Genomic DNA, 16,203 nt, shown 5'->3' with positions numbered 1-16,203 from the left:
ACTGTAGCTGTTCCTTTTGAATGCATATTGTGCTGCAAATCAACACACAGGGCAGAATATCTCTTGCACCAGAGCTCTGCTTGGTGTGGTCACAGCTTCTTTGGTTCTTGGGGTCAGCCTGTCACTGCTTTAAGGCATGTTTACACAAACACCTGATGCGTGGCAGCTACCGTGTTCCAACCTGTAGCACACTAACTGTCTGTGTGGACCCTGCTGCTACATACTAAAAGTTCTCTAGTGTACACACACATACTGCAGTTTGAATCAGCAGTAGGTCAGTGCACACTAGGGAACTTTTAGTGCACAGCAGCAGGATCCATAGGGACAGTTAGTGCATGGCATGTGAGGGCACTGCAGATTTACACCTCAGCTTGCTGTGCCCTGAGTCTTCATGTACACATACCCTACGGCAGTGAAAGGCTGATGCCAAGGATCAAAGAAGCTGTAACCAGGTGCTACATCAAGCATAGCTCTGGTGCAGGAGATATTCTGCCCTGGTATATTCTTAATGGATCCTATGCCAGTGGAGGAGAGACAGAGGGAAGTTCTGCCATGTCTCCTATGCTGAGTGAGAGGGTGGTGGGCCCAGTACTGGCACTCTTGCCCCAGGAGGGAGTTCTACCATTTTCAGCTAGTGTCTGGTTCCAGAGGGCAAAAAAGTGGCCAGATCACAATAGTCTCTGGCCCAGAATAAGTAAAACTTGTGTATAACAGAAGTCTAGCGAGAACCAGCAAAGCTGTTGTCATGACAGTGTTTGTACACCTATTTTTTTTAATCGTAGACCAGTCTGCTTAATGATAAATGAAATTCCATTGATGTCTACATGGTTTTTACTTGTGTCAACCTTCAGGTGAGTCAGACACTATTAACTTCAATACAGTATTTTTCCTGCCTTGATTCACCTACATCTTTCTAAGCATATTATTTTTTCTCACCTTTTAATGTGTTACTTAAAATGTAAATTTGTTGGAATGTAGACTAATGCTTTTCTGTTTTAACAGCTTGCTGCCTCTTCTGTTGAAGGATGGCCTGCTTCTGGCCTATGTGGTGACCACACTGGCGTTTCTGATCGTATGTTTGACTTCTTTTTCAATATTTGAAAAGACTTCAGAGGAGGACTTGCAGCTGAAGTCACTCTCCCTTTCTAATAGGGGATACATTCCTTCATTTAAGGCATTCTCAAAGATTATTAAGAGTCTGGTAAGAAACTTTTAACTGTTCATAATATGTTGTTTTTTAAAGTCATGATAAACCAGCTTTATGCCCACAATTATGTACATTTGTGTGGCCACAGGATTTATATACTGTTTATAGAATATACTCTTGTTTGCACATTTGTTCTTAATAGAAGTTTCATGTGAACAACTTCATGTTGAAAACCACACAAGAGACCCATCTGTCTTCTTCCAAGATGTTTCCATATATGTAATGCTTTCCCAGTTCCAGTGTGAGCCCCTCCCCCGCCAATCTGCTCATTCAAATCCCTCCTAAAAGCCCAGAATAAGTAAGTTATGAAGAAAGGAGAGAGCAAGAAATCCCAGCCTCTCCTCTTTTAATGACAGTATTGTCGAACCTTTTAGTTTCAAGCCTTTGGGGCCGGGACTGTCTTCACACTTCCCATAAACAGTTGCATACGCTATCAATGCTTAATAGTAATGAGATCACCCTTACTTGGCAGCAACATGTCAAAAGACCCTGTTCCAAAATACTCCTTAATGTATTGAATATATAGTAGGAAACTGTCTAATCTCTGGGGAGCGTTTTGCGGTGATTAGCGTGACTGTATTTATATCCGCTTAGAGAATGGCACACAAGATGTTTGTATAGATGCACACGGTATTTTATAAGAGGTCATCCATATAGAGGATGAGGAACACAAAGCACCTAAGCAATGAAAGTAACTACTTATTCAGTTGACACTGTAAATCAATGTTAACTAATGTATTATTCTTTATCTTACAGTTTATTGTCTCAGTAACTCTGATGGGCATCCTCACTTTAATGAGTGCCACACTGACTCCTCCACAGAAGCTACCAGATTTATTTCCTGTATCTGTGTCTGTTGTTTCCTGCCTACACTTCTTATTCTTCTTGATGTATTTTAATGCTGTTGTACTGTGGGACTCAAGAAATGGTAGAAATCAGAAGAAAATCAACTAGTTAAATCCTAACCTGTGAAAACGCAAGACTAAACTGGAAAGAGAATATTTTCAGTGAAAATATCAGTTACAATAGGCAGCTCTAAATCACTGTCTTATTTAGTATATTTCCAGTGATCTAATGAAAACCAGGAAACAAATAGTTTTACATTTAAACACAAAGAATAAGTTAATGACTTTTATTTTAAGGAGGAAGAGTAGCTACTATCAAACAGTGTTTGAAATTTAACTTGACTTGTTATATTCTCAAGAACTTCTGATATGGTTTTGCAATATGAAAAGGCTATTTGTAAACTGAAAATAATTAAATGCAGGAAGTCTTGACCCTTAACTAGCAGTGCCAGTTTAATTTAGCAAAGCCATGAATATAATTTGCTAGTGTCGAGTCATACATTTCCCAGCATGAAATGTGGAAGAGATACAAAGTAATATGGGTTAAACAATAACTCTTGGTTGCTGCTTCTAAGTGGCATCTCTTGCTGGCCTCTTTTGATTACATAAATTAAACTGCCTTGTATACTATTTCACTGTCATCATGTTTTCATATGATATACTTAAAATCATCAAGGCCACTGCACTAATATCCATGACTCACTATCATAGTTCATGGTAACATCACCATCTTACTCTGGCAATAACCCCTTTACCAGCTGAAGTCCATTTTTATTCTAAGAGTTTCAGGGTGCTGTGGTTGCTGCTATTGTTTTTCCTACATATCTTTTTTCATATGGGTAATATAAGTTACAAACTACACAGCTCTGTAGATAATTGTCAATTTTATGACCTAAATGGAATGGTCAGTTTTTAAATTAAAATCTGGTTAAACTGCATTTTCTTCTCCAGAATGTTCAAAATGTATTGTAGGCCAAAGTCCTGTTTCATCAGCCAGAAGCTGTAGGGTTTTGCTGAAATAATATGAAAATGACTAAATGGGCAGTAGTCCTTGCATTATTTATGCTGTCTCAACACTCTGGGTCACAGAACTTTTGTACTGAAAAATGTAGAAATGCAATGTAGAAGTTGATAGAGGGGGGAGAGAACTGGAGTTTTGGACAGCTGGCTATGAGAGAGTTGATGCTGCTTGCACATGGGAGAGACTGTATCTCTCTCTACTGCTCACTTTTCGTTCCTGGTAGTAGCTACCTCACTTACTTCCCTATGAACAGCCAGAACTGCATCAAGCAATACTGGATAATCCCATTTACAGAAAATCTGTTACGATGTTTAACAGCAAAAGCTAATTTTGACATTTATTATGTTAATATTAGGTTTCAGATTTAATGCTCTACTAAGATGAACTGAACCGAACCAGTCTATACTTCTCAGTTATTGTTACAAACTGTCAGCAGATGCAGGAAGACAACACTGCCTAAGTTTACACTGTTCACCTTTAGCTGAGTTCCTGTTCAAGTGATTAATACGTCTAGGATTTTATTGCATTAATGTTGTCTTAAGGCACCAAGAGCCTTGGGTAAAGAGCCCTTTAACTGGTATCATTGGAGATAGGTACAGCCTAGAAGCCAAAATCAGATTGGGCACACGTGAAAGGATGGGCCATCCTTGTTTAAGAGCATTCCCATACTAACCTGATTACTCTGAGTACAATATCATAGTGTCATTGACATTAAAATATTCTAGAGCTGTCGCTGGTGTGTAGCATAAGACATGAATGTATGCAGCAGGTGTTTTATGAACTACCTTCCCCATGTATGAATTATGAGGTCACTTAAAAGAAGTGTCTATCCACTGAGTTTACATTTCTTTAATTAAAAGAGGCAGTTTACATGTTGGTGAAACAACTTGTCTTAATCTTTTCAACAAGTAATTACCAACACTTCTAGAAGGCAGCTTTATTTTGTACAAGGTAAAACATTCCACTTAACATATAAGGCATTACTGAACTGCAATTATATATGTAGACAGACAGCACTTGACCTAGCGTATGACAGTTTATTCCAAGCTGTAACTGTAACCTTTCCATAAACATTTAACATTCTTCTGAGAGGGTGCTACCATGATAATTATCCATGTGTAAGGCATGCAGTATTTCCATCCACAATAAAGTCTTTTCTTTCTTTTAAAAAAAGGAGTGGGTAGTTATGTGCATCAACCATAGAAAGAGGAATCATTGTCCACAGTGACTTTGAGAAATAACACCTACAGAATTCTGCACAAATAAACTTAGTGAAACACTGCCAAAAGTTAAAGCAGTGTGATGAACCTCTACTCTCAATAAAAGAATGTGTAAAACATCCAACTAAGATGGAAGAAAGTGGAATGGTTTCACATTTCAGTTAGTCTCTTCTGTCTTGTGTTCATCACAAGATTAGGGCCAAGTGCTTCCCACCATATAAAAACATTAGTTTTGTGTGTATCTCTTTTCTTTGTCCTTCAGGTGGCCTCTAAGGGTGATAAAGCGTGAGTCATCTGACCTACCCTGTGTAGAATTAGGAAATGGTTCTTAGCAGACCCAGCTGTTTGTGAAAGGCAAAAGCTCAGTATACCAAGAGGTCAAAGAAACAGTAAGTGCTTTAATAGCATTAAGGTACACATAGAGTAATATCTGGAGCAACATCTTAACATATATAGCCTGGCATTTTCTGTTTTCCTTAATAAAAAAAAATTGCTATCTTTTGTTATTCTGACATTATGAGGTCAAAGTAAAAATCATTTACTAACTTGACATCAGTTGCTGACTGTCCCTTGTCTAACTTAAGACATTCTGTGTTCTCCTTGCACACCAAATGCCTTTTTGAATCAGGTTGCATACCTATTAAAAAGGGATGTTTCTGCTATTTCAAAAATATCTACATTTCCAGAGTGGTTGTAGAGTATACAAAGCTGGCAACATCTCTGCACCACTCATCATTTTAGTTTTGTCTAACTCAACACTTCAGTTGTAAAATGCTAGTTGCCTCCTGGTTTGAGAAGCACTACTCTACAATGGTGGCAAGGAATAATATTCAGACTCCTGCACCTTTTTTGTACATCTCCTATACTTGTTACCCAGCACACAAGAGAGGCCACAGCTGCCTTTACAAATTTGGCAACTTTGCCTGAAGGTGGAGAGTTTTCAGGGTAATCAGAAATATGTAAAGGATGGCGCAAACAACAGCAAACCCATTTTTACACTAACTCTTCCCTTATGTTACTAAGTATGTACACTAGACTAAAGTAAGCACTTCATCATTCTCCAAGTACATGCATGTAAACAGTGAGGGCCTGCCTCAGATACCTTTACTAATGTTCAGTTATGCCTTACTCCACATACATTCTCATTGAAGTCAATAGCATCCACTTGTGCAGTATAAATATGGCCCTGGGTTAGGGAACCTATCTGAAAATAAATTGGACTTGTTGAGTATACAGAATTAACCCTACCAAAATGTAATTTCCCAGGTTATATGATCACAATCAACCAAATATATATAATTTTGCAAACACCCAGTTTGGAGTATGTCCGCATTTGCTGAAAATGTCATGGAACTGCTGCAACTTATATAGCATCTCATTAACTTTTGGGTGAGCTGATGAACTGCATAAACAAAGCCCTACAAATTGTAATGCAGTCGTTGCTACTCATGGTAAAACCGGCACCCTTTGCTAGAGATGGAGCATATCATTACTGTGAAATTTTCAGTCTCTCTGAAGGCCTGGGAATCGGTATTCATCCTTAAACATGCAGCTTCTTCCTGCTCAATGCTAAAAACATATTACAGTCTTTACACCAAGGCAGCGCAACTACTGTTTGTAATAACTCTACATGGCAAAAGTAGTTTATACTCTGTACAGCAGTAAATCTAGATCAGCTTGTCGTACATAAACATGCATAAAAGAGCCATGAAGAAATGAATTATTTACATTGAGATTATCTGGTTGTGCACACTGTAAAGTTTAAATTAGATACCAGAAATTTTATCTAGATGTGCACCTGCCTAGTGCAACGAGCAATCCTTAATTGGTATTTGCTGGGGAAGATAGATTTACAGGCATTTCTTCTCTCCTTTTAAGTACAATAAAGCAGATGTAGAACTTTGTGTTGATACGGTATGCACTTTTCCCATAATGCCTGTGGGGTTAAAAGAATGACTGAAATAAGACTTAATTAGACAGCATTACCATATGCATATTCTGTTCACAATAACGTATCTGCCTACCCCATACTCATTATGTAAAAACACATAATACAACAAAAAATGAACAATTCTGTGTTTCTCTTACATTGGAGTAAAAGGTTTTTGATGTTAGAAGATAAAAGGGTGTTTTTTATTCATAATTCATTCTCCTGGTACTGTTGAAAGTCAAAGTGGACCATCTACTACTGCCAACTGCAGAAAGCTTTTTCACCATTACCAGATTTACTATTTGCTTTTTTATAGTAAGAACATTAATGGACTGTATGTTTGTCACTTACACAAGAACACAATAAAAGCAGGAAAAGGTACATGTCTTTAGTAGGCACAATTGACAGAGGTTGATATCACTGACTACCTATTAGAAAGCTTCAACAGTGTCCTGTCTTGAAGACATGATTAAAAGTTGCACTGTAGATTTGTGGCATTTTATTTTTTTAAATATACACATTCTGTGAATATCTGTGAGCCAGCTCCCCCCTCTTCATACTATATTATGAATATTCAGAATAACCTCACTTTATAAAGAGGGGTATATGCTCAGATCTTCCATCAATCCCCATTAATCTGCAGATAAGTCTCTATATCTAAAGATGAAAATATGTCTGAAAAGAATTTGTGAAACATGATACCCTGAGCAGACAGTTTTCTTATGCGTAAGTGGTGTTTTGCTGATTGACAGGGTCAGTCTCTAGTTGGGCTTTTGCTTATGTCACTGGAACAGGGAGAAGAAGCCAATGGAATAACAGAAATTGAGCACCCCCAAAGCTTGCCTTGTGGCTTCTGTTAGCTCACCAGTGTGATTGGCAAAAAATAGAGTATAAAACAATAGGTGAGCGGCTGGGTGATGTGACATATCTGGCTTAAATTAAATTAGAGAAAGAAAGGCACTTTGTTAAAAGGAAATTTTGTCCAGAAAGTGCAAACAGTAAATCATTAACACACTGTCCACAAACAAGAGAATTCAAAAATAGGCTAGCAGCAAACCCAGGACATTGCTAAAACATGTGAGGGTGGGGCATAAGGAAGTGGCAATATCAGGTGGAAATGGTTCCCTACACAAACCCTTCCATTGCCCTTTTGAGCCGAGGAGATGGCATTACTATTCAAACAATGGCCAGCAATGTCTCCTGAGCAGCATAGGCCTCAGGAATAGAATAGAATAGTAAATTTATTTGTCCAGGACAGGGGCAGGCAGTCCTCTTTGAAGTACCTCATTAGGAGAGTCACTCATAATATCTAAGAAGGTATAACCTGTTCTAACACTCAGATTCTCTTATTCCTTTGGTCACATGTGCCTATTCAAGTGTGGAATATTTGAAAAACCTTCTAGTTATCACCTGACCTTGGTGACTTGGAGAAATCCTCCTGTAAGAGTCTCCAGTAAGATTGGTTCTTATTGAACCTACAGAAATCTATTTGCACAGCAAATCAGCAGAAATTTTAAGAAGTAGATTAGTTTTTTATTATTGAGATATTGCATTCACGAGCAGCAATTGTCTTCAAATCAAAATACGACAATTTGATCATGCACATCTGTACCTACTATGATCGTTCGTAAATGCTTAAATAAATTCAGTCCTTATAATTACCATTAATTGCAAATATTAGTTTGTGTAGTCAAACACCAAAGTGAGAAAGCTCGCTTACCTCAGTTAATGAGCGATTTAAGGAATTCATAGCTGTTACCAGATTGTACATATTCTGTGGATGAAACAAAGCCAAATTTTCACAAACAGAATGATGTTTTATTTGTAAAATAGAAATCTCAAAATCAACATGCTGCTAAAGTAAGATTTCCAGAGTTCAGAATTTGTCAATATTGTAAACTGCAGTTTTTAGAATGTATGTTTTGCTATTTACATTTTCATGATTCCATTACTTAACTCTGACCACTTAAAAATACATTAAGATTTTAAATATATAAAGGTTTGGATAAACACCAGGAAATATAAAATTAAGAGTTACAGTAATTTAATGTGTATTCTATCAGGGCTTGAATGGAAATATTGACAGATAAAGAGAGACTAGAACTTCTCGTTTGTTTACATGCTTCTGCAATCTAGGATTAAGTTGTTTGGGGTGGAATCTTAAATTAAATGCAGATGCACAGACAATATTAAGCGAAGTCTTATAGTCTATGGACATTTTACATATGGGGCACGGTGGGCAAGATTTCCTGTTCATTGGAAGGGTGGAGTTACCAGTTTCTTGGGGATTCTCTTACTTTAAGGGAATCCCACAATAGGGTAGGGCTAGCACAGGTGGCCTTATGGAAAAGGTGTATCAGAGGCAGGGCTTGGGGCCTAAGGATGGTCTGGAATGCTGCTGTATACTTGCAATCTGGAATGGCCACTTAGTGGTCTGTGGGTATGTCTGCATTGCTGCCAGCTCAGGTAGTCATACCCGCACTCACTGATTGTATTTGCATGCTAAAACTAGAAGTGTAGCCGTGACAGCATGAGCCTCAGGCCGGGCTAGCAGTGTGCGTATGTGCCTTGGACAGAATTGTACTCTGGGCAGTTCACTTGAGCCGCTTCTTGTGCCGCCACAGCTACCTTTCTGTTTTTAGAATGCTAGCTCAGTCAGAACTCGCACAGGTGTGGCTCCCTGAGCTGGATATTACACCTCCAGCGCTAGTGTAGACACACCTTGTAATGGGGTATACAAACCCTGCTCTAGACAAGAATGGGTTAAAGAGCAGCTATGTGCTCAGCCCAACCCACCCCACCTGAGAAGCATGCCAGACTTAGAGGAGGAGTCTTAAAAGGGAGAAACCCAGCTTAGAACTTCCTAGCCCCAGCGGGGGACGGACCTCTCATTCTCAGCTCCAAGAGGAACAAGCTGCCTTTGGTAGCCTGTGAACATAGAACAGTAATACAGATGGCTGAAGGACCATGCAGGATAGAAGGGCTGATGCTGCTCTCTAATTCTGTTAGTTTAATATACTTTCTTTTGTTACACTGGGAATTGGGAGAGGGGGTCTGGCCCCAGGGTAGATCCTTACTGAGAATGCAAGCTCCCTGAGGAGATAGGCTAATGTAAGAAGTAGCCTAGGGAAGAAGCAAGAGGTCTGACCAGACAGACCTTAACTGCTTGTTACAGGGCGCCTGGGCCTGGGTTCCTCTACAGTGTCACTGAAGAGGTGAGCATGAAGAGCCCAGACACAGGGCCACAGTAGCTCTATTGGGCCTAGATCTGGGCCACTGACCTGACGTGCGGTTGTGGGACTTTGAGTGTACTCTAAAAGGGGTGAGACTACACATGACCTTGCCAGAGGGCTGAGTCACAAGATGAAGGAAACCAGCTGTGGACCTGGCCAGCTAAGCTACGAAGACAAAAAAATCCTACAAGGCCACACTCAGGCCCAGTGCAGCGCACTGACTGGTGAGTCACTTTGTCACAGAATCACTGCAGCTGAGCAAGGGTTAGAGCAGATCTGAGGCCCGTAACAGGATCGCTGCATTTTATGTGCTAAGGATTCTGCAGATTTTGCTTCTGTTCTTATTTCGGGCAATGAGCCAGTCAGAGTGAGCTCAAGATCACGTATGGCTGGAACATCTGGCTATCACTCACGCTGTGTGAGAACAAAAAGGGAGGGAAGAAGGGGAAATGCAGATATCATGAGTGGAAGGCTGTTAGGCCTTCATGGTCTGTTTTAGCCAAACTGGGTGAGAATTGATGGAACCTGGTTGTATTAGCTTCAGAAACGCACAAGATTAGATATGACCACATTCACACTCAGGAGAGAATTTTCCCCTATATTTTCCACCATAGTTTGGCCTGCATAAAGTAGTTTTTGCTTTCAGTGGGTTTCTACCTTACTCTAGGTTTCAGTAGCACCAGCCACTTGTATATTTACTGCACAGTTTAAGTACTGTTTAAGTATTTTCTTTTCTGTTTACATCTAGTTGGATAGGCTTTGGTGATACATGGTCTAGGGGAGTAGGGAAGTAGCTGGTCCCTGCATGACAGAGAGGAGTAGCTCAATCAAGTGACTCTATCCTTAGTGTGCATATGCTTACACCTACCATCTTTCACAGACCAAGGCTTCACCTTTATGAAGGGTGCGGGGGAAGAGTGCACACATATGAAGGTCCCACATTCCCAGTTTGGCTGTTGTCCGCAAGGCTCAGGATGCCTGTCCCAGCAGCCCAGTGAAAGAGTACAAGCAATGGACTCACAGTTTCCAAAATAGTGCCTGGGTCTGGGCCAAACCTGACAAGGAATTCTGGCCTAGTCTAGGTTTGATAAAGCTATTTCATAAAAAATACATCCAGTGTGATTTACACCATGTGTATCTTTATTTATAGCCTTCTACCCACTAAACAAATTTTCCTGTTTACACAAGGAGCCATTAAAAAGAAAATTCTACTGAGAGTTGCCTGTATTTAGAATAGGGAAATAACTGACATCACAGACTGTATGGTGTGGTAACTGACAGTAACAGACTGATTTAATAGTGATCACTGTATTTCCAAACTGCTGGTTTCTTTGTGCTGTGATTTCTGAATAAAAAAATCCTTACTTGTAATAACTTTGTACTTGCCCAAGTGCAAGTAGTTGCATAAGAAATCCACCAGTGCAAAGAGATACAAGTCACACAGTCTGAAAAAGTATCTTGATAAAATATCTAACTCACCCTGGGTTAGACTCAAACTGCATTCATTAAGTGAGGTTTTTCTAAGAACTTTCAGTCTAGCATCTTTGAAGAAATATCTGTATTTATAGTTTTCTTTATACACATAGTATTAAGGGTTATGTATTTAAATAGCCAACAGAGAATATGACCTATTATAAACCCCACAGATGCTCACATGACTTACTATACCTGTCCTAAGTTTGCATTTTTCTCCTTTGTGATGCTAAAAGGATGATCAGGTCCATCCTGTTCTCTGCCTGTGGAACATAATAGTCTAGTCTCCTGTGGGCCTCATTTACTTTACTCTCATTTCTGTTGCTGGGTTTTGTGTGCGGGTGTGGGGTGGTGCTTGTGGCCTGTGACACACAAGAGGCCAGGCTAGATGATCTAGTGGTCCCCTTTGGCCTTAAAAGCTATGACTCAAAACATAACAATGAAGTAGCATTTTCATAATTGTCAACACCTTTACAGACATACATCTTAATTATGATCCTCCCCCCCCCATTTTAATAAATACAAACCTAGCAAAATTTACCTAACCTTCACTAAGGTCAAATCCTGTCTTGGTCACTGCAGCTAGAAGAAATGTTACCCAGTGCATTCCCTGCAGTTGAAAACCCATATACCAGCGCAGAATTCTCTGATGTTGGCCAGAAATGCAGAGGTGGGAGGATTATCCCATTCTTTGCTCCAGTAATAGCCCCCAGCTAGCAGATGCTGCTCTCTGCAGCACACACACCAGCTGGATAACAGGGCTTGATATGATACCCTAAACTAAAGTCCTTGGAGTTTCAGTGCACAGACATGCATGGTAGTTGCCTGACTACTAGGTACAAATCCTGCCCTGCTGCTTCTGTGGTATGGCAGAAGTTCACAGGTGCCGTTCCCTCCCAATCCACTTTTGTATAGCAAAAGGGCAGGATCTTCCCAACGTCCGTCTCCCGTTCCTCCCCCCATCTCTCCCCCACCACTAAATTGGACATTTACACATCTAAAAAGGAGAGAGAAAAAAATGTTCACCTGTCAGGTGCTATAAAACCAATCTTCTCCTAAATGTGCCAGAATAATTTTTCTCTACCTCAACCACAGTTAAAACCTTCACTCTATTCATTACTGTCTTTTTATAGTATTTTTATTTAATAAAACCTATTAAGACTACCATACAAATCTCTTTACTTATGCTTTTATCTTTTAACTGATCAATTTTTATATTGCTGACATCCCTTCTTCACCATTTGCTCATTTAAAAATTCATAGTATATGAGCTATGTCTCTGGAGAAAATGTCTATAAAATTTGTTACAGCTGGCAAATGTGTATGAGTCAGTGATAGCACATGACTAAATGCTTCACAGAAAATAAAATTTGTTTCTGTAGTAAGCAGAACTGTTTAAATGTTATTTATTTTTATGTTTCAAAGAAAATATATTGTGAAGTGCTGCATTGATTTAATACACAACAATGTCTGTGTACACGCTGTACAGGGAAAATTTATGAAACCTTTGCACAACTCCTTTAATTGAATTTTCCAAATCTCTCACCACACACAAATAATCAATATCTTCTGCAGAGAAAACCAGTCAGAATTATTACAGTCTTTCTTTTCAATTTTGTTGTCATCAGCACATATAGAGCACCTGGATATTTGTAATGTCTGGGTAGCAAGTTATTTACACCTCTTAAACATAAGACTGCTATTAAGTGAGTTCAAACTGTTTCTTTATTTAAAATAATTATATTCCCAGGAGAATACAGATAGAGTATTTATAGTCATGTAGGAGTTGCTATACATATTCATGTTGTAATGAAGCAGTAGTTCTTTTTAATTTTTCATTAAGCTTCATACTCTAAAGCCTTGATCTGTCAGATTATTTTTTTTAAATTGATTCTGAAAAAAGTAGATAGGAATATAGGGAATAAACAAAGGTGTGAAAGTTCATGAATCAATGTGGTTGATACCCACACAGAGAAGGTAAGTTGACAGTCCAGTATATACATATGTCTGAAGTCTATAGCCGTGTATCTCATGTGCATTTCTGTCAGCCAACAGTTAATAGCTTAATATTTCATCTGCATAGCATAGGATGTTAAATCATTGGAGAGGTTTGTAACTTACTCCCCAAAAAGCTCATGTCTCTGACCTCAGACACTGTCCAAATTTCAAAATGTATTTTATATTTACACTCTAAGGTGCACATGCAACACAGTAAAACCAGAGCCTGCTGGGAAAGATTAAAAAAAAAAAAAGAACGAAGAGAAAAAATAGTACACTCTGAGTCAAAAGAAACGGTCTACAATCTCTCTTACCCATCAGTGGTATTTCTCAAATGGACAAAGTTAGTCTCTCACTTCAACCAGGACAACCACGTGAACCTAACTAAAAATTCAATGGCATTGCAGAAGTTGGGCACTGGTGAAGGCACTTTTTGCTTTCTCCAGCCTGTAAGGCCATCGAATTTTCCGTAAGTACAATTCCAAGCTTGGGGGAGTACTTGGATGGAATGAGAAAAGAGCTCCATTCAAGTTTAGCCAAAGGAACAGCTTTTATCCAGACAGTGCAAGCTACAATGAAGCAAAAATCTCTGAACAGCATTAATGACTCAACTATACAAACAAACAAAACGAAGGGGAAGCTGATCTTTGTCTACTAAAGAAATCCGTTTTACAGTTTGCTTGTTCTTAACTGTCTGTTGTGAAAGTGGAGGATAATGTCCAACTAGTTTAGGTTTGTAAACACTCCCTAAATACAAGAGGGTGGGATTATTTCTTGAAAAGAGAAGGTTGGACAACTCTGCCACAGGCTGTTTGTGCAGAAATATAAGGGTCAGATTCTTTCCTGCATCAAGGTGAAGGCAGTCAAGGGGCTGGTTTTGGCTCCTTAATTCTCAAACTGTTCAATGAAGGTCATAGTTTGTAGCTGAGTTCACGCTCTGAGACTCTCTTTCATTGAAGAGTGACCTGAGAGTATTTAAAGACAAGCTTTAGATGAGACAGGGATCAGAGACAATTTAGCTTGACTGGTGGTAAAGGTGAGGTTTTAACTATAGGTCTCTCTCCAACCCAAGAGGCTTTTTAGGTTTAACAAAAATTATCTAGCCACATTCTTAGCCTCCACAAAGGTGATGGCCAGTACATCTGGGAAGACAACAGCATGTCTCCTGATGTAAATCTTGTTTGGGTATAATTGCAGGCTACTTGAGTACCTTGGGTTGCTAAAGGCAACTTCTTGCTAGCTGATGTTGAGGCAGTGAGTTTGAGCAGCCATTTTCTAGTAGCAACTGATGGTTGAGGGCAACTGATGTTTGAGAATTTTTGCATGAGTGACCGAAAGACTCAGTTGGAGCAGGGTGCACTACTTGCATAGAGGAGTAGTTATTTGTCTTCTTCTCAGCCTCCTCTGGTATATCAGGTATAACTAACTAGAGCCAAGAAAACTGCACCATCCATCCTGTGGAGGCTAACAGGAACCTTGAAACCCCCTAGACTGATGTCTCATACAGCTGTAACTTCATTAGTTGCACATGCCTGTTCCCATGTGATTGAATGAAAACTCATCTGGTTAAAGACTGACTTGTTCACCTGAAAACCAACATTGTTAAAGACTGTGTGCAAGGAGAGGCAGAAATTGGTTCCATTACGCTGTACAAAAAGAGGTAGGAAGAAAAACTTCCTTATTGGTGCTGAGGAAGAGTAATTGTAATACAAATACGAAATTTACCCAACTTTTTGCAAGGATGAGTATCTGGAAAATGGGCTCATTTTCCTATTTTAATATAGCCTGGAACTTAAGGCTCTGAATATAGTTTTTCTTGATACTGTAAATATATGATCATTTGAGAATCTTTAGCCAGAAGACTCTCTATTGCGCCTTGCAGAACACAACAGACTCATTCATGGGCATGGTTCATGCTCATTTTAGTGCTACACTGTTTTTCTTTACAGGAAATGTAGAGAAACTATTAATATTTTGTAACTGCCAGCTGAAGTTGCATCACTGTTTAGAATTTTATCATAGTCAATCCTCTAAATGCTCAAACTGTTAAGCGTTCTTTAAAATATGCATAGTGCAACCTATATATTTATTCTCAACACACACAAAGCATGTTTTGGACTGCAGCAAACTGACTAGATTTCATCTCTTGGCAGCTGCTCTAGAGTTTGCTTACATTTTATTCAAAAACATTTTGTTTACTGTAAATGCTAGTCATGGACAAACAATGATGCCATTTTTTATGCTGATCACACAAAATGATATACTGAGTTCTACATAATGCTGCCCATTGACTAAGGAATTTTCTGTATTAAGTTGTTTTAAGCAGAGGTTGTTTATGTAAAGTAAATAAATTTCATGCCTCACCATGTGATGATAATGTGACATTCCATCTGTATCAAGCCACAGAATAGTCATAGATTTCAAGTTTTGAGCGTAACTAATTAAAAATAATTATGAAAAAGAACCACATCCAAAACTAAAAGGGTAAAGTAAAAAAATCTCCAAATACTTTCTTATATCACACTTTTTCTTTGCTCCTCTTTTTCCCATACTTTTAAAGACAGCAAAATGAAGCTCAGTCCTTGTTGAAGTAGAATTAAAATAGATAAAGTTGTAACAAAGTTGATAAACTTATTAAAGTGGTAACTATGCTTCTGCCCTACTTTCAGACAATGAATTCAGATTCAGGGTGAAAATCTCATCTAACAAGCATGATAGTTGGCATGGGCTAGTTTCTGTAGCACAAATGGGCCTATACATTTGCTTCACCGTGGCAGCTAGAAAGCATTCACAAGAGATGTTTCAGAGTAACAGCCATGTTAGTCTGTATTCGCAAAAAGAAAAGGAGTACTTGTGGCACCTTAGAGACTAACCAATTTATTTGAGCATAAGCTTTCGTGAGCTACAGCTCACTTCATCAATGCAAGAGAGGCACCAGCTGCCTGCCAGCAATGGCCCAAGATGCTCTCCATTGGTTTTCACTGGCCAAGAGGTTCAGGAGTCCATTGTGAAGATAGCAGCGCAGACTTCCCTTCACGCTTTTCAAAATCTCAGCTTACACAAATGATCAAATTCCACCAAAAAAGATGGTGCAACTTGTTCCTTTTCTCTCTGTCATAGTCTCCTCTGAGCCAGCAAGACTATCTTGAATTTCATTTTTTTTTTCCACTGTAGGAGGAGAATTCCCCACAGCAGGAGGTATATAGGGAGGGATCTGCAGCTGGGCAGAGGCAATCCACGTTGATTTGATGGCTTGCTATCTGCAACAGTTTCTGT

At 39.1% G+C, this 16,203-nt stretch overlaps 2 protein-coding genes across 9 annotated transcripts in view; one reads left to right on the top strand and one right to left on the bottom strand.

Moving 5' to 3' along the window:
- ALG6 (ALG6 alpha-1,3-glucosyltransferase) overlaps positions 1-4,561 on the top strand; it is a 38,890-nt gene extending 34,329 nt beyond the window's left edge. For 5 of the 7 annotated variants that reach the window (XM_073357455.1, XM_073357454.1, XM_073357458.1 and 2 more), the window contains 3 exons: positions 783-851; positions 1,003-1,201; positions 1,964-4,561. In XM_073357455.1, coding sequence (XP_073213556.1) covers positions 783-851; positions 1,003-1,201; positions 1,964-2,161 — 466 coding nt within the window. In that variant the 3' untranslated portion in view covers positions 2,162-4,561. The remainder of the gene's footprint in view (positions 1-782; positions 852-1,002; positions 1,202-1,963) is intronic. The other 2 variants (XM_073357453.1, XM_073357460.1) reach the window with 2 other exon arrangements.
- The window catches only part of ITGB3BP (integrin subunit beta 3 binding protein), a 56,083-nt gene continuing 43,785 nt past the window's right edge, over positions 3,906-16,203 (bottom strand). The window contains exons 9-10 of one of the 2 annotated variants that reach the window (XM_073357461.1): positions 7,944-7,997; positions 3,906-6,229 (exon numbers count right to left, since the gene is read on the bottom strand). In XM_073357461.1, coding sequence (XP_073213562.1) covers positions 7,945-7,997 — 53 coding nt within the window. In that variant the 3' untranslated portion in view covers positions 3,906-6,229; position 7,944. The remainder of the gene's footprint in view (positions 6,230-7,943; positions 7,998-16,203) is intronic. The other variant, XM_073357462.1, reaches the window with a different exon arrangement.

The sequence above is a fragment of the Lepidochelys kempii genome, chromosome 8 (assembly GCF_965140265.1).
Source record: "Lepidochelys kempii isolate rLepKem1 chromosome 8, rLepKem1.hap2, whole genome shotgun sequence".
In the NCBI taxonomy this organism is placed as follows: domain Eukaryota; kingdom Metazoa; phylum Chordata; order Testudines; family Cheloniidae; genus Lepidochelys; species Lepidochelys kempii.
Note: the sequence above shows the minus strand (reverse complement) of the source record. Positions and strands in the feature narration are given on the sequence as shown.